General features: G+C 39.1%; 1 protein-coding gene across 1 annotated transcript; it reads right to left on the bottom strand.

Annotated features, from left to right (window-relative positions):
• Nucleotides 1–11,395: 11,395 nt before the first annotated feature.
• LOC137650557 (uncharacterized) lies at nucleotides 11,396–17,587 on the bottom strand. Its single transcript, XM_068383770.1, has 2 exons — nucleotides 16,839–17,587; nucleotides 11,396–12,098 (listed from the first exon to the last, which is right to left on the bottom strand). Exons 1-2 carry the CDS (start codon nucleotides 17,325–17,327, stop codon nucleotides 11,604–11,606), a joined length of 984 nt encoding a protein of 327 aa, XP_068239871.1. The 5' UTR covers nucleotides 17,328–17,587; the 3' UTR covers nucleotides 11,396–11,603.
• Between the last annotated feature and the right edge of the window lie 1,431 nt (nucleotides 17,588–19,018).

Genomic DNA, 19,018 nt, shown 5'->3' with positions numbered 1-19,018 from the left:
AGGAATTCTGGACCGTTCCTTCACGGGGAGTTAACTTGCAATTGTCGAGTCGTTGCACCTCTGGATAGGATATCGGCAGAGTTCTGATGACTAGGGACATGGTTCAGACTGAAGCTACAAACCTGCTGAATAAAAACAATCTCCGCCACTCTGTTAGAAACAAACACATTTTTATGAGACCTGGCATCGGGAGATGCTACCCATGCCAACGTTACCTTGCTGTCAGTCCACATTACTATTTCTCGTGGCTTGATCAGTTCCTTGAGAGTTCTTGCTAATCTGCTGCCTAACAACAAGGCCAGCAGCTCTAGCTTGGGGATCGTCAGTTTGCTCATCCCTTTCGGAGTGATCCTCATCTTGCTTGTAATCCAACTTACCCGATTGCAATCGTCCCTGGTATATGCCACTGCTCCATATGCCTTACTGCTGGAATCGGTGAACACATGTAGTTCTAAACCCTTTTTGCCTATTGATCTTTGAAAGGTGATGTCGCTCACCGCTTTCAAATCATTCAACAATTCACTTGCCTCTTTAGCCTTTTCTTCACCTAACACGTCATCCCAACCTACATTATCCTCCCATAGTTGTTGGAGGAAAAGTTTTCCCTTTACAAATAATGGGCTTATCAAACCTATCGGATCGTGAATTGAGACTAACAGGTAAAGTGCCCTACGCTTCGTAGGCACCCATCCCTCCCCCAACTCTCAGATCTTCTTACTTTCTTTCACACACAATCGGTCCACGTCCCGGGCCCATCGCAGCCCGTGCATGTTCACACTCACAGGCTCACTCCACTGTCTCTCGCTATCGAAGGCCAAGTGATTGCTTGCCCACCCTTCCAAGGGCATACCCGCCCCTTTTAAGATGTTATTAACAGACTCATGCTCTTGCCTCATATGTTCTAAATCCTCAAATGTGGCCAGATAGTTATCGACATAAAAAGATTTTACTAAATCTGGCCGGCCTTGCTCTTTAAAATGACAATTTAATATCTCTTATAGCAAAAATGGACTAGCTGTGATGCCGAACACCACGACTCTAAAGGCGAAGGTAAGCGCTCGACCAGCTGCCTCGCACCACAGAAATCGTGTGTATTTGGCATCACGAGGATCTAACAAAACACGATGGAATGCTTTACTTATGTCGGCTAACATGGCATATCGGTTCAACCTAAACCTTATGATTAAACTATATGCTACCTCTACCAAATTGGGCCCAGGTAAGAGACATTCATTCAATGACTTACAACCCTCTGACTTTGCCGAGGCATTGAACACGATTCTAAGGGGGGTGGTACGGCTGTCTTTCCTGACTCCAAAGTGTGGCATGTAATAACCTTCCACTATGGGATCTTTCACCTCAGATATAAAACCTGTTTCGATATATCTGTCTATCACTCCCTGATATTGTTCAAAATATTTCCTATCCTTTCTGAATTTGGTCTGCAACGACTCTAACTGCGCCACAGCGTTACGATAATTTGTTTCTGGCCTAGCATCCGACCCGAATGGTAGGCTAACCTGATATCCCTCAGGTTTTCTCACAACGCTTTGCGATACCTTTCGCATGGCCTTGGCCTCGCGAACAGTGTATTGCTCAGATGGGGCGATGCCAACACGGTCTAAACGCCACCACTCGTCTACATCACACAGATATGGCTCGTTCGTGATTCTGCACACTCTCAACGTTCTTACTTGTTCGACCTTTTCCCCTTGGAATAACCACTGTGGCACCTTCCCGTATGGGGACATACCATTATGAGTCAAGAAGAGATTTATTCCATCTACTTTTTCAACACCTATAATAAAATAGCTAAAATAATCAGTCCCTACTAATATGTGTACGTTTTTCATGGTATCTGATTGGTTTGCTGGATCGGCTAACGTGACTCCCTTGCTCAACAGATGCTGTCTGACCTTTACATAACCCGCGTTATGTATCGGGACGTCCACGTGTTCGTGTGCCACTAACTTCATCTTCACCGATCTTTTTCCCATCTCAACCCTACAACTCACTACGTTGTACTGTCCACTTATTTCCGCGGAGCCGAATGGAGCTATATTCAATGACACTCGTCCTACCACCGGTAGGCCTAATTGACTGGCGACTTTAGCTGATATAAAGCTTCTTTGGCTCCCGGAGTCAAGGAATAGGCGGACTCGCTTGCTACCTTGTTTTTGATATATGTCTGCCATCGCGGTTGGCAAGAGGGTACATGGGAGGTCTACATCAGATTTCTGTGCAATCTTTGCACTTATGCATGGTTTAGATTCTACTTTAACTTTGGATGGACGGGGGGCAGTTTCGTTCTGTGTAGGCGTCGCATTTACTACGGGGCGGGACGTTGTTAATTGACTATTACTACTATGGGGGTTAGATTGCGGTCGTCTTCCCGCATTGTGATCATCGCAAATTACGGTGTGGTGTTTGGCATTACAAATCTTACAAGAACTTTGGATGGGACATTTATCACTACGATGACCTGACTTTGTACAATTAAAGCAAAGGCCCTTTTTAAGCAAAATGCGACGTCTGGCAGCTATGTCAGTTACTTGGCGACAGCCGTGAGGCGGGTGCCGTTCGTTACAAAATTGGCAAGAATTATTGTGGACAGGTGTGGATTTCGGTCTTACACTGTTGTCTTTTCTTTTATCATGCTCGAGTTTGTCGCCTCTTTGTAACGCATCGTCTTTGAGCATTCTTATAATAAAATCTATTGCGTCAAAGAACTCATCCAACGTATAAAATGCTCGACCACTTTCCGATAGAGCTTTCCCTCTGAAAATTTTTGATTTATGAGACTCATGACCATGCCCTGGCCTATATCGTCTTTACTCAACCTTTTAATTTGTTCAATGATAAAAGTTAACTCGAAACGGAACCTTTTGAGCTCTACTGGGTCTAGTGATGGCACAAATATGTTAGCTAACGTTCGGTGCAGAATCACAAGCGTCTGATGTACGTTACCATATTGTTTGTCTAATAGATCTAACGCTAATCTATAGTTCGTGGCGGTTACACCTAAAGATTTTACGACTCTAAGCGGCTCTTTGTCCAACGTCCCCAGCAAATATGTAAATTTAGACACTTCGTCTAAATCAGCTCTTCCATCCACGTGGATTGTGAATAGCTCACGGTACGATGCGTACTCTTGGACTTCCCCTTCAAACGTGGGGAGAGGCAGCGGCTTCAACCTGGGGAGGGCAACATTCCCCGTTGAAGTGCTTTTCACTTTGTCTATCCTATTATACAGTAGGGTGGAAGCATGTGTAGCTTCACCTAACGTGTGCCTGATTCGGGCTTCAATACTAGATTCTAGTTTCACGCGCTGGCTTTTGTATAGCACTTTTAGCTGTCGGACCTCTGCCTGCAACTCCGTTACCAAATTCTGGTAAACGGACTCAGAGTAGGTCTCTAATAGCGCCCTTTGCGTTTCGCTCAGTAAGTCTTTCACTAGGCCCATCGACGCCTCGATGTGCACGGTTGTGGCCACCGACATTCTGACTATTTACGTTAATTACGGGAGGTTACCAAAACAAGAAGAAAGGTTACGTTTACGTTATGAAGAGGGGGACTCAAGAAAAATTAACACGTGGTTGATCACACACCGAGACGTTGAGGACCTTTAATTGTTACGTCTCTCCCTCTCTCTCCTAATCAGCCTCATCAAACGGTTGAGGAAAGCATTGCGGATTGATTGGTCAAAGTGGACCCTATCTCTTAACCTGCCCTCGCGGTAGGCTCTGGAGTTCATCGGCAGGTGTCTCACACCGTACTGATGCCTCTTTGAACAATATTTCGAGACTCTTGCATTGAAGTTCTTTACCTTACCAACGTACTCTGTTGGATTAACTGCGAATTGGTTGTCGGGTAGATACTCCCTAACCTCTGCGTCACAAATAGGTATGATCCCCGCTATGCTCCTCAATCGCTCGATGAGGACCCTCAAATTATCCCACACAGTCTTGGGGTGTTCATTCGCCAGGTCTTTCCCTCCTAGATATAAAACAACCAAATCGTACCTCTTGTCCCAAAACTCTAACTGTTCATTAAAAAAATGGTGGACTAGGCCTGCGGTAAATTTCTACCTCGTTACCTGAACATTGTGGCAGATTTGGTGGGAGTTGACTATGCCCTATTAACGCTACTCTAAAGCTCATATTCTAATTTAGTCCTGTCCGGCTCTGGGAAGCGCTTGCGATCCGGTTCGAAGGACCAAATGTGGTGAACTTTCACCGGTTTACTAAATTGCCCGATGTACTGGGCGGATCACAAGGCCTTGAAGAGGCTAGCCTCTCAAAACCCTTCAGGAATTAAGTAGAATACGGCTATATTTTAACAAATTTATTATAAAAATAATCATCTAATACGAGGGAAATACAAAAAATAAACCTTTACTCGACATACAAAAGAGACACTTGATTTAATGACCACATGCGTTACTGAAAAAAAACTAAGTCCGCACCGGACTCAAAATTAAGCAAAATTAATTAAACTTTTAGTAAGTTACCTCGATAAACGGCATACCGAGGCCTTTTTACGTAATTTACAAGACAACACTGATCCCCAAACACAAGGATCGATTAAATATTCATAGATACAAATTTTACAGAACACTAGCAAAACCTATATGGAAACCGACCTGGGTACAATAGGGGGGGAGAGAGAACAATTAAGGACTTACTGCAATTGAGGACGCCAGATCAAAGAGGCAGAGCTGGTCTCTGCACCCCCTGACGTCACCTTGTTCCCGCATTTTTTCCTGAATCTAAATTTCTAGATGGGATTTTTTCATTATGTTACAATAAAATGACATTAAATTCCTTAATCATAAATTACAAATGGTCGATTTCTTTAGCCTCAGCGCCTCCCCTACCAGGCGGTTGCTCTTTTGGTTCTAAAACATTCTCGTCTTGAACCACATTCATTTGCCCGCGAGTTCTCTCAACCCTCCCTCCAATTTGACGCAACGTAGGTGGAGTTAAATGGCGGGAACTTCGCTTGATCAGTTCGAAATTCCCGACAATTATTATTATTATTATTATTATTATTATTATTATTATTTGCTAAGCTCACTGAAATGATACCCCCCACACACACCTTTCACATACCGAGAGAGGGAAGGTCTGGTGGGGGTGTCGGACTCTATTTATAAAGGTTATTCCGTGGGACGTATAACAGTGGCGATTTAACAGTAAATGAACAATACGTGATATGAAGCATTAAATACTCTGAACGAACATGGTAAAACTACAGTGGACGTGTTGTAGACTGAGTGTAGAGAATAGGGTTCCCTTGATGTATGAGACCGGAAAAGCAACCGTCAAAGGAAGTAAGTAAGCTACATCTTTAGTTTGGAAAAGCAGGATGTAACAAGCCCAAGGCCCCAAAAGGAAAAATAGCCCAGTGAGGAAAGGAAATAAGGAAAAATAATTGTTTTCAGAATAGCCAACTCCAGTAAATTTTATGAAATCCGCATTCTTTAAACGAACAGCCCAAGAGTTCATGGAGCTGTGATTAGCTAGCCTGGTTGCGAAAGGAGACCACGCTCCCCCACCCCATGCACTCTACCAAAATCATTTCAACCTCTCAACGTTATCAGCAGACCAGCACCAAATCATCATTCCCACCCCCAGAATACGAACTTGAATTCAATTTTTCACCACCACTTAACACTCTTACGCGCTGCCAACGCAAGACGTGTTTATCTCGAGGTAAAGCAATCTAATAAGCAAGCAAGCGAAGGAGAACAGAAAACAGATTTGAATGGTATTCATAATGAACTAAAATGATTATAGACTGCTTAATATATACATACATATATATTATTATTATCATTAATATTATTATTACTTGCTAAGCTACAACCCTAGTTGGAAAAGCAGGATGCTATAAGCCCAGGGGCCCCAACAGGGCAAATAGGTTCACCTCACGAGGAGAGCTGTCTGTGGCAGGTTGCAGGAGCGGCACAGCCAACCATCATCCACCACTTGCTCGCACCCCAACCAACGACTCCTACAGCTCTCCTCGTGAGGTGAACCTACTTCGTGCCCTTATGGACAGCCACTTCATGACCTGTTCGAGAGACAGACAATGTTCAGAGCAAAACAGCAGACATGAATTTTCATGTTCGTTTGAGTGCGAGGGAAGAGCGAAGATACAAGCATATTATATACAAATGGAATTATGTACAATTGTGTGACACACGGTTGGTACAAGGTGCTTCATAACAAAGGCGCTTCAGTATACTTTATTCGTGTCATGGTGCAGTGACTCAAAGTAATAATGTCTCATCATGTTTTTATGTTGAACAGGCTGACATAGGTCTTTTTATAGTTTATATATGACATATGTGTTTTGATGTTGTTACTGTTTGTAGAATGATTTATTGTTAATTTGTTCTCATCGTGTATTTATTTCCCTATTTCCTTTCCGCACTGGGCTATTTTTCCTTGTTGGACCCCTTGGGTTTATAGCATCTTGCTTTTCCAACTAGGGTTGTAGCTTAGCTAGTAATAATAATAATAATAATAATAATAATAATAATAATAATAATAATAATAATAATAATAATAATAGACGTGTTTGAATATAGTCGTGTCCCAAGGAAACATAACTCAGTTTAGTCAGACTTCAGTATCGACAAGTCTCAGTATGATAATGTACTAATATAAGCCTATTGGAGTCTCATTGTGGTAAAATCTGATGCTACTTTTTTTTTTTTTTTTGTTTCCTTACGTCCTTTTTTAAATGTCTTTATTTTAACACAATATTCATCCCAGTCTTCTTTAACATGTCCTTTAAAACATAAGCTTTTTCAAAACTTTCAATTCAAAGTTTTCACGGTACCAACTTCAGACTTTGTTTTGATTGACTTCATCTATATTGAACTAGATAAAAATAATAACAATGATAATAATAATAATAGTAATGATAATAATAATGATGATAATAATGATAATGATAATAATATTAATAATGATAATAATCTGCTTGATAATACAATAATCTTTTTATTTGAGAAGTCACTAAACTGATCGAAGAGAGGCGATTTAAAATTGTCGCCGTCACTTGCATAGCAGAGGTGCTGAGAAAGAAAGAGCCTTTCCCAACCAATCACAGCCAACCAAATCCGACCGTGTCACGTTATCAACCAATCAGCATCAGCGAAGCCTCCCTCACTCTTTCCCCTCCCTTATCCCGAATCCTTCCTCTCAGACTCTCAGTTCAACGTCACGTCATAGTAGCGCCGCGTTTTAATTCGTGTTCTCGCTGATTTTGACGATAGTTGTGTGATTATTGCAATGCCGAGTGCTAAGTACTCACTAGAAACATGGCATCGAGTGACAGTGATGTTCTAGTTTAAGCAGGGCTATTAGAAGATAGTGTTAGTGCTGTTATTAACGAGATTAGTGAGACAGAAGTGCACTCCAAGACTCTCAAGAAGTTTCAATATGGCGGAAGGAAGGAATTGGATATACTCCAATATGTTTCTCTTGAATTATGCTTTAGTGAAAAAGGGAAACCTGACCTTAATGGAGGCCGTAGGAATGGGGATTTTGAAGGGTCTAAGGCAGGTGTTGTAGGAGAATCGGAAGGTGTGTAGGTGAATATTACACCTTTGGTTGTGTTGGTGATAAACACTGCACCTTAGGTTGTGTTTGAGATACACCACAAGTAGCACAGTGTTTGTTGGTTACAAACCTTGTACCTTAGGGTATGTTGGTGATCAACGTAACATCAAAGGGTATGCTGGTGATAAGCTTAGCACCATATGGTGTTGGTGATTAACTTTATACCATAAGATGTGTTGGGGCTAAGCCTAGTATCAGAGGGTTGTTAGTAACTAGTTTAGTATCATAGAACATATAGGTGATAAACCTATTATCAAAGGGTGTGCTGATGACAAACCTAATTACATTGTGCTGGCAATAGTTGTAGTACCATAGTTATCATTGGTAATAATTCTAGTTCTAAAGTGCCTGTTCGGCGATAAGATTTATTTCCATTGTGAGTGTTGGGGATTAGACCTAGTGTTGCTGGGTGTCTTGGTGTAGCCACAGTACCACAACTTCTGTTGGTGGGGTTTCTCAGAAAAGTAAAAATCTTCATATAAAAATGCGTATAATGAATATTTGCCATTTAAACGGAGCCTACTATTGAAGAAGCAGTCTGTCTGTATAGATTGCCTTACCTTGTGTAAGACACGGGCTCTTGCCGTTGGGCAGCCCGTAATAAGAACCGGGAGATACAGAAGTTAGGTAATGACTTCAGGGCCATTAAAACTTCGAAGACAAACCAGAAAATTGCTGTTCAGTTGGATCATTGCACCACAGAAGGCCAAACGCCCCTGGAATGTATACATATACAGTATAGTAACACGACTGCAGAAGAAGCGGGAAGGGTGAGTGTTACCATAATAGTTAACAAAAAAGGAGACAGTTAAAATTTCTCCTCTTTTGTTCATCGCTGTTCTTATTGCTCTTTTTTTATATCTGTTGGTTATTTATGTATATTTTCATCCCATATATTATACCATAATATAGGAATAAACTTTCGGAAATCGCCAGCGTTGTTACATTGAAAGTTGTGTAAGGCATTTGCATCGTATTTGCATTACCCTTCTAGGTAACTTCAATTATATTCACATTTCAAATTTAGTTTACAGAAAATGTACTCGAGAAATTGTAGGTATTCAGAGATATGTCAAATCATTTTATGCACATAGGCCTAATGAAGAACAGGTAATCTTTCTGTTCAAACAAACTGTCATTTGGTATCTTAGAAATTGAATGGTTTATGGAATTATAAATATCATACGTTTTTAAACACGTTTTTTACTTGGGTTGTCTGTTGTGATGAATAATTTGTGCGGTTTTAACGAGTGAATTCCGATATAAAATTTATACAATTTTGATTTGGTGATATATATATATATATATATATATATATATATATATATATATATATATATATATATATATATATATATATATATATATATATGTGTGTGTGTGTGTGTGTGTGTGTGTGTATACATACACACACAGTTATATACAGTACATATATATATATATATATATATATATATATATATATATATATATATATATATATATATATATATATATATATATATATATATATTGTGTATGTGTGTGCGTGTCTTTATGAACGAATATTTGTATATCTATATCATGTTATCATCATTAACCGTTACTGGTCCACTGCTCAGACATGGCCCACCCGCGACTGTTTATGGTCTTTCTCTACCAGTTTATATATATATATATATATATATATATATATATATATATATATATATATATATATATATATATATATATATATATATATATATATATATATATGTTTGTGTGTGTGTGTGTGTTTATGAACGTGTGTATATATACTGTCATCATCATTAACCGTTACTAGTCCACTGCTCAAGCATGTCCCACAAAAGTTTGTTTATGGTCTTTCTCTACCGGTTTATACCTACAGATTTTCTTAGCTCATCAATCCATATCTGCTCTTCCCCATTTTCGTTAGTAATCTTAAGGGACCGGGTTTTTGTTATTCTTAATTTCCATCTATTATCTGACATAATCATTATATTTCCTGATTATTATTATTATTATTATTATTATTATTATTATTATATATATATATATATATATATATATATATATATATATATATATATATATATAGTATTATTATTATTCCTAAAGTGAGTGAGTGATTGGTTTCCGGTGAGAGTGGGGCTGAGACAGGGATGTGTGATGTCACCGTGGTTGTTTAACTTGCATGTTGATGGAGTGGTGAGAGAGGTGAATGCTCTAGTGCTTGGACGAGGATTAAAACTGGTAGACAAGAATGACCATGAATGGGAGGTAAATCAGTTGTTGTTTGCGGATGATACTGTACTGGTTGCAGACACTGAAGAGAAGCTTGGCCGATTAGTGACAGAATTTGGAAGGGTGTGTGAGAGAAGGAAGTTGAGAGTTAATGTGGGTAAGAGTAAGGTTATGAGATGTACGAGAAAGGAAGGTGGTGCAAGGTTGAATGTCATGTTGAATGGAGAGTTACTTGAGGAAGTGGATCAGTTTAAGTACTTGGGGTCTGTTGTTGCAGCAAATGATGGAGTGGAAGCAGATGTACGTCAGAGAGTGAATGAAGGTTGCAAAGTGTTGGGGGCAGTTAAAGGAGTAGTAAAAAATAGAGGGTTGGGCATGAATGTAAAAAGAGTTCTATATGAGAAAGTGATTGTACCAACTGTGATGTATGGATCGGAGTTGTGGGGAATGAAAGTGATGGAGAGACAGAAATTGAATGTGTTTGAGATGAAGTGTCTAAGGAGTATGGCTGGTGTATCTCGAGTAGATAGGGTTAGGAACGAAGTGGTGAGAGTGGGAACGGGTGTAAGAAATGAGTTAGCAGCTAGAGTGGATATGAATGTGTTGAGGTGGTTTGACCGTGTTGAGAGATTGGAAAATGGCTGTCTGCTAAAGAAGGTGATGAATGCAAGAGTTGATGGGAGAAGTACAAGAGGAAGGCCAAGGTTTGGGTGGATGGATGGAGTGAAGAAAGCTCTGGGTGATAGGAGGATAGATGTGAGAGAGGCAAGAGAGCGTGCTAGAAATAGGAATGAATGGCGAGCGATTGTGACACACTTCCGGTAGGCCCTGCTGCTGCCTCCGATGCCTTAAGCTAGCCATACATGATAGAGACTGGCACGGCGGGCCGTCACGGCGGTACTGGCCCTCCGCGCCAGACCCCTAAGGATTGCCCATACACGATGGAGACAGGATTTCAAGAGGACAACATGCTCTGCCATCTCTGGGAGTTACCACATTCTTCATTATCTGCCCATCGGTCTATGAGAAGAAGATTACTCAGTGTTCAAGCGGTCTTGATTGTAAGGTGACATATCATTCGCAATATGATTGCTGTAATCATAGCTCTCTTGGATCAAGAGGACAATAACTATGAAATGTGTGGCAAAAATCGCAGAAGACAATGGTCAAAAGAATGGCTAAGAAAGAGAGAGAAATTTTCTCATATGATGTTACTGAATGAGTTAAAGGAAAATAACCCAGATGATTATAGAAATTATTTGAGAATGACCAATGAAGCCTTCACATACCTCTTATCCCTTGTTTCGACAAAGATTACAAAAGAAGACACAGTAATGAGACAGGCTATTTCTGCAGAAGAAAGGTTGATTTCAACATTGAGGTTTTTAGCAACGGGACGGTCACTGGAGGATCTCAAATTTTCAACTGGAATTTCTGCCCAAGCTTTTGGAAAAATCTTACCTGAAACTTGTCAAGCAATATATGACAGCTTACGTGATGAATATTTGAAGGTAAGTAAAATATCATGCCTTTTTAGTACTTTATTTGATAAGTCCTTTCCACATAAGCAATTTACTCATCTATTTGAATTAAGTACAAATAAAAAAAAATTAACTTGCCTATTTTGAAATTGTTTGAAAATTAAAATGAAAAACTAAAAGCCTGTGTTTTTCTTTAGTTGGCTACCTAATAAAAATCAAATTTATGTAGGCTATTTAAAATTTATGATAAAAAAAATATGGGCTAGTCTATTTGAAAAATATAATGAAAAGTTATAAGGGCTCTTTTCAAACTGTTTGAAAATTGTAATGAAAAATAATAGGGCCGGTTTACTTCTTCACCACTGAACGAAGGGATATCAGAATCATTTTGTACATAGGTTTCTCGTAGATTTTCATTTAGAATGGGGGAGTATGATCTTGATGATGAGGCTGTACTTGTATTCAGTGAGAAGTTGTATAATATTTCCAAGATTTGTTTTTCAGCCAACATATGTTGTTGGCCATTTAATTTTCTTAATTTTGAAGCAACGAGTCTGCCAAAAATATCAAGGTCATCCTCTTCCCTTTCGAGACATTTCTCAACTTTTTTCATGAGTGTTTCCCTTTGAAGGTTTCCACCATTCTTTCTCTTACGGGTTTCCTGAACAGATGACTTTAAAGAAGTAGGCCTATTATCTGCCGTAGATGGTTTCCTTGTTTGGTCCAGGACTGTTTCTAAATTTTCCTCATCACCATCCTGAGAAAAATGAAAATCATACAATTAATTAATAGATATTAATACACATATTCACTGTATACCACACACTCATATATATAAAACAATTAGAATAGCGCCAACGTTATCCCTGCGTGTCGTAAGAGGCGACTAAAAGGGACGGGACGAGGGGGCTGGGAACCCCCTCTCCTGTATAGAAAATCCTGTGAGACAGCAACAAAGAGATGGAGCTGGGGGGAGAGTGACTGCTCCCCGCACTCTAGTTTTGGGGTGTTTGAATGTGCGTGGATGTAGTACGATAGAGAGTAAAAGATGTGAGATTGGAAGTATGTTTAGAAGTAGAAGGATGGATGTATTGGCCTTGTGTGAGACAAAGATGAAAGGAAAGGGTGAAGTGATGTTTGGTGAAATGTCTGGTAGAGTGTCTGGGATTGAAAGGGGAAGAGCGAGAGAGGGTGTGGCTTTATTGTTGAGTGAATGGATGACAGGTAAAATAGTGGAATGGAAGGAGATATCATCTAGGTTAATGTGGGTAAGGGTTAGGTTGGGTAGGGAATGTTGGGCGTTTGTCAGTGCGTATGGGCCAGGTAGTGAGAAAAGTGAAGAAGAGCGGAATGAGTTCTGGAATGAATTAACTAGGTGTGTAGAAGGACTGGGTAGAAGGAATTATGTAGTTGTTATGGGTGACTTAAATGCTAGAGTGGGTGCTGTAGAGGTAGAAGGTGTCATTGGGAAATATGGCGTACCAGGTGAAAATGAGAGTGGTGAGAGACTGGTAGATATGTGTGTTGAACAAGAGATGGTAATAAGTGCTAGCTTTTTTAAAAAGAAAGATAAAAATAAGTATACATGGGTAAGAGTGGCAAATGGAAGAGTAGTAGAAAGGGCATTAATGGATTATGTGTTGATAACTAAAAGAATGTTTGGAAGATTGAAAGACGTGCACGTGTTTAGGGGTATGGCTAACGGTATGTCTGATCATTTTTTGGTGGAAGGAAAATTAGTTGTAGCAAAAGAGTGGGGGAATAGAGTAGGTGGATGTAAAAGGGAGCTAGTGAGGGTTGAAGAGCTAATAAAACCGGGGGTAAAAAGTAAATATCAGGAAAGGTTGAAAATGGCATATGACGAGGTGAGAGTAAGAGAAACTGGTAATTTAGAGGAGGAGTGGAAGTTAGCAAAAGAAAATTTTGTTGGGATTGCAAGTGATGTATGTGGCAAGAAGGTTGTTGGAGGCAGCATGAGGAAGGGCAGTGAATGGTGGAATGAAGGAGTGAAGGTAAAAGTGGAAGAGAAAAAGAGGGCTTTTGAAGAATGGCTGCAGAGTAATAGTATAGAGAAGTATGAAAAATATAGAGAGCAAAAGGTGGAAGTAAAGCGCAAGGTACGTGAGGCAAAGAGGGCAGCTGACCTGAGGTGGGGTCAGGGACTGGGTCAGTCATATGAAGAGAATAAGAAGAAGTTTTGGAAAGAAGTGAAGAGAGTAAGAAAGGCCAGCGCAAGAATTGAAGAGACAGTGAAAGATGGAAATGGAAGGTTGTTAAAAGGAGAGGAGGCAAGGAAAAGGTGGGCGGAAAATTTTGAAAGTTTGCTGAATGTTGAGGATGATAGGGAGGCAGATATAATTGCGGTTCCAGGTGTTGAGGTGCCAGTGATGGGAGATGAGAATGAGAGAGAGATTACAATAGAGGAAGTGAGGAGAGCACTAGATGAAACGAGAGTAGGAAAAGCATCGGGTATGGATGGTGTGAAAGCTGAGATGTTGAAGGAAGGGGGTGTGACTGTACTTGAATGGTTGGTGAGATTGTTTAATGTGTGTTTTGTGTTGTCAATGGTACCTGTAGATTGGGTCTGTGCATGTATTGTACCACTATATAAGGGTAAGGGAGATGTGCATGAGTGTTGTAATTCAAGAGGTATTAGTTTGTTGAGTGTAGTTGGAAAAGTGTATGGTAGAATACTGATTAATAGGATTAAGGATAAAAAAGAGAATGCAATCTTGGAAGTACAGGGTGGTTTTAGAAGACGTAGGGGTTGTATGAATCAGATTTTTACAGGTAGGCAGATATGCGAGAAATATTTAGCAAAAGGTAAGGAGGTGTATGTTGCGTTTATGGATCTGGAGAAAGCATATGATAGAGTTGATAGGGAAGCAATGTGGAATGTGATGAGGTTATATGGAGTTGGTGGAAGGTTGTTGCAAGCAGTGAAAAGTTTCTACACAGGTAGTAAAGCATGTGTTAGAATAGGAAATGAGGTGAGCGATTGGTTTCCGGTGAGAGTGGGGCTGAGACAGGGATGTGTGATGTCGCCGTGGTTGTTTAACTTGTATGTTGATGGAGTGGTGAGAGAGGTGAATGCTAGAGTGCTTGGACGAGGATTAAAACTGGTAGGCAAGAATGATCATGAATGGGAGGTAAATCAGTTGTTGTTTGCGGATGATACTATACTGGTAGCAGACACAGAAGAGAAGCTTGACCGACTAGTGACAGAATTTGGAAGGGTGTGTGAGAGAAGGAAGTTGAGAGTTAATGTGGGTAAGAGTAAGGTTATGAGATGTACGAGAAGGGAAGGTGGTGCAAGGTTGAATGTCATGTTGAATGGAGAGTTACTTGAGGAGGTGGATCAGTTTAAGTACTTGGGGTGTGTTGTTGCAGCAAATGGTGGAGTGGAAGCAGATGTACGTCAGAGAGTGAATGAAGGTTGCAAAGTGTTGGGGGCAGTTAAGGGAGTAGTAAAAAATAGAGGATTGGGCATGAATGTAAAGAGAGTTCTATATGAGAAAGTGATTGTACCAACTGTGATGTATGGATCAGAGTTGTGGGGAATAAAAGTGATGGAGAGACAGAAATTGAATGTGTTTGAGATGAAGTGTCTGAGGAGTATGGCTGGTGTATCTCGAGTAGATAGGGTTAGGAACGAAGTGGTGAGGGTGAGAACGGGTGTAAGAAATGAGTTAGCGGCTAGAGTGGATATGAATGTGTTGAGGTGGTTTGGCCATGTTGAGAGAATGGAAAATGGCTGTCTGCTAAAGAAGGTGATGAATGCAAGAGTTGATGGGAGAAGTACAAGAGGAAGGCCAAGGTTCGGGTGGATGGATGGTGTGAAGAAAGCTCTGGGTGATAGGAGGATAGATGTGAGAGAGGCAAGAGAGCGTGCTAGAAATAGGAATGAATGGCGAGCGATTGTGACGCAGTTCCGGTAGGCCCTGCTGCTTCCTCCGGTGCCTTAGATGACCGCGGAGGTAGCAGCAGTAGGGGACTCAGCAGTATGAAGCTTCATCTGTGGTGGAAATGTGGGAGGTTGGGCTGTGGCACCCTAGCAGTACCAGCTGAACTCGGCTGAGTCCCTGGTTAGGCTGGAGGAACGTAGAGAGTAGAGGTCCCCTTTTTGTTTTGTTTCTTGTTGTTGTCGGCTACCCCCCAAAATTGGGGGAAGTGCCTTTGGTATATATATATATATATATATATATATATATATATATATATATATATATATATATATATATATATATATATATATATATACACTATTCTACTCATCGAAAATATACAAAAATTTGCTGTTTTTATGATTATATATTGAAATTTATTTACATAGATGAATTTTTCTGCCTTTCAGTTCCCAACAACGCGTGAAGAGTGGAAAAAAATTGCCGAGGACTTCGATCTGATATGGAATTTTCCCAATTGTGGTGGAGCAGTTGACGGAAAACATGTTTCTACTGTACCTCCAGCAAACAGTGGATCTTATTATTTTAATTATAAAGGGTATTATAGTATTGTTTTAATGGCAATAGTCAATGCTAATTTAGAGTTTATAATGGTTGATGTAGGCAAAAATGGCCGGGTTTCAGATGGTGGAGTGTTGGATGAAACTCTTTTTCACCAAAAGTTATTGAAAGGGACTTTAAATTTGCCTGAAAATAACGAAACCAAACATGGGTTGAATTTTGTCTTCATTGGGGATGAAGCTTTTGGACTGCATGAGCACTTACTGAAACCTTTCCCCCAAAGAGATTTAAACTATGAGAAGAAGATTTATAATTACAGATTATCTCGTGCCAGACGAGTAGTGGAAAATGCTTTTGGTGTATTGTCTAATAGATTTCGAGTGTTTCATACCCCCATTGCATTGAAACCTGAGAAAATTGATCTTGTGGTATTAGCAAGCTGTGTACTTCATAATTTCTTACGGAGAAATTGCAGGAAATCCTACACACCTCAAAACATGATTGACTTTGAAAACACTGAAAGTGGCATTTTGCAGGATGGAGATTGGCGAAAGGCCGACTATAATGCTACACACTTTGCAAACATTCAAGTAGCACGCCAACGAAATGCCTGCGATTCAGCTAAAGATGTAAGATTTTCATATGTTGAATATTTCAGTGGTAATGGTAAAGTTCCATGACAAGACACAATGATACATTAAGAGAATGCTCTTGTTTATATATATATATATATATATATATATATATATATATATATATATATATATATATATATATATATATATATATATATATATATATATATATATATTGCTTTCATGTCAAAACTTGTTCTTATGTAATCACACACACACACACACACACACACATATATATATATATATATATATATATATATATATATATATATATATATATATATATATATATATATATATATATATATTGCTTTAATGTCAAAACTTTTTCTTATGTAATCACATTGCCAATAAAACTGTTAATTAAAGGAAATAAAGGCTATATTTACTTACTGGTTCATGAGAGTTTCCTTGATTTTCCTGCTGCGTTTGTTCATCTTGTAAGTTTGAAGTAGAATCCCTGGGAATTTCTTGATCTGCCGTGAAAAGTAACAAATCATAGTACCATAATTTTGGCACATATACCTCTTCTTCTCCTGCACCAGACCTCCTCGAGGTCCTGACTTTTCTAAGCTCTTTTCGAAAAGATCCTCTGAATGAGGAAATTTTAGCTTTCACAAAATCTACGTCTGCGTTCTCATCAATTTTCTTGCAGACCTCTAATAACTCTTCATAGGCAGCCCGCTTTTTAGATTTATTAAAATAATTTTCACTTTTTACCTTCCATAAACACGGATGAAGTCTATAAAGTTCAATGAATTCAGTAACAAAATCTTGAGTTAAATATTTGGTTGCCTGCGACATACTTGAGAAGTTGCAATGAGGACACTGCTTAAAACGATATGTATGGAGGCCAATCTTCGTCCTACGGGTGAATAACATTCAGTCTCAGGTATCATACTTGTTTCATTCTTGAGGGATGGTCAGGACTCTGGGAGGCTAATCTCTTCCCTCACACGTTAGGGACTTGCGCGGCGAGTCAGCAAATTGCAACGGGACAGGACAGGATTTTCAACATGCTGAAAGGATGGCGAGCCAAGACAAGCCCGACGAGACTGGCTTTTTTCCCCCTATACACCATAAAGACTGGACCGATGCGGGACAATCCCCTTGAAATTGACGGGCCAGTCTCTATCGTGTATGGCCAGCTTTAGATAACCGCGGAGGTAGCAGCAGTGGATAATGTGGGAGGGTGGGCTGTGGCGCCCTAGCAGTACCAGCTGAACTCGGTTGAGTCCCTTATTAGGCTGGAGGAACATAGAGAGTAGAGGTCCCCTTTTTTATTTTGTTTCATTTGTTGATGTCGGCTACCCCCAAAAATTGGGGAAAGTTCCTTGGTATATGTATTATTATTATTATTATTATTATTATTATTATTATTATTATTATTACCTGCTAAGCTACAACTCTAGTTGGAAAGCCTAAGCATTTTTTTTCCTCCTTACATCTTGTTAGAATAACTTCTACTATAGTTTGCTCTCGTATCCACGTTGCTCTTTTTCTTTCTCTCAGTGTTATTCCCATCATTATTCATGCTTTAGCTCTTTGAGTTTAACTAGCTCATGTTCTGAGCCCCAAGGCTTTAGTGAGGCTCCATTTTTTTTTTTTATTTATGCATAAGTTAATACTGGAAGGACCATCTGATTAAACTCTTTTCTTATTAGAGAAAGTTGCACTTTACTCTTAATCTCATTTCGTTTACCAAAAACTGTCCATCCCATGCTTATCCTTCTTTTAATTTGGGTTACATGTTTTGTGAAAACACTGTTTGTCCTAAGTACGTATACCGTATTTATTAATAATCTCTAGAGGTTATTTGTTATGTCTGCATTATCATTGAACATTATCTTAGTTTTACTCATGTTCATTTTCAATCATACATTTCTGCTTTCTCTATTAAAACATTCTATCATATTTTGTAATTCCTCCCATTATTCACTAAATAGAGCTATGCCATCTGCAAATCTTAAGTTGTTAAGGTATTCCCAATTAAAGTTAATTCCTACATTTTCCCAATCTAAAGTCTTAAAGACTTCAGGCATGCTGTGAATAATTTATCAACCGAAATTTTCTCACTATCCTTATGTAGTTTTAAAATTGTTGTACTGCCCTTATAGACACTGTCAAGTAGTCTTACATAAGATTCATCTATTTCTTGTTTATGAAGGGCTTCTATTACTACATAATCTTTGACAGCATCTAAAGCTTTCTCATAGTCTATGAAATATGCTTACATATCTGCATTATTTAAATCATGTTTGATATGAATTGGGATTATATATATATATATATATATATATATATATATATATATATATATATATATATATATATATATATATATATATATATATATATATATATATATATATATATATATATATGAATATAAATCACTAACTCGTGATTTTAATCAATGCAAATATGAACCACAATGTGATTTGATACCGAATTCTATCTTGGGAATGTATATCCACTGGAAATTCATTTATGATACCAGCCTCTGGCTGGACAGACATTCGAACCCATGCCTTTTTGTCGAAATTGGGTACATATTCACTTTCATATGCCAA

This window comes from Palaemon carinicauda, chromosome 12 (genome assembly GCF_036898095.1).
Source record: "Palaemon carinicauda isolate YSFRI2023 chromosome 12, ASM3689809v2, whole genome shotgun sequence".
In the NCBI taxonomy this organism is placed as follows: Eukaryota; Metazoa; Arthropoda; class Malacostraca; order Decapoda; family Palaemonidae; genus Palaemon; species Palaemon carinicauda.
This window is presented reverse-complemented; position numbering and strand designations above follow the sequence as displayed.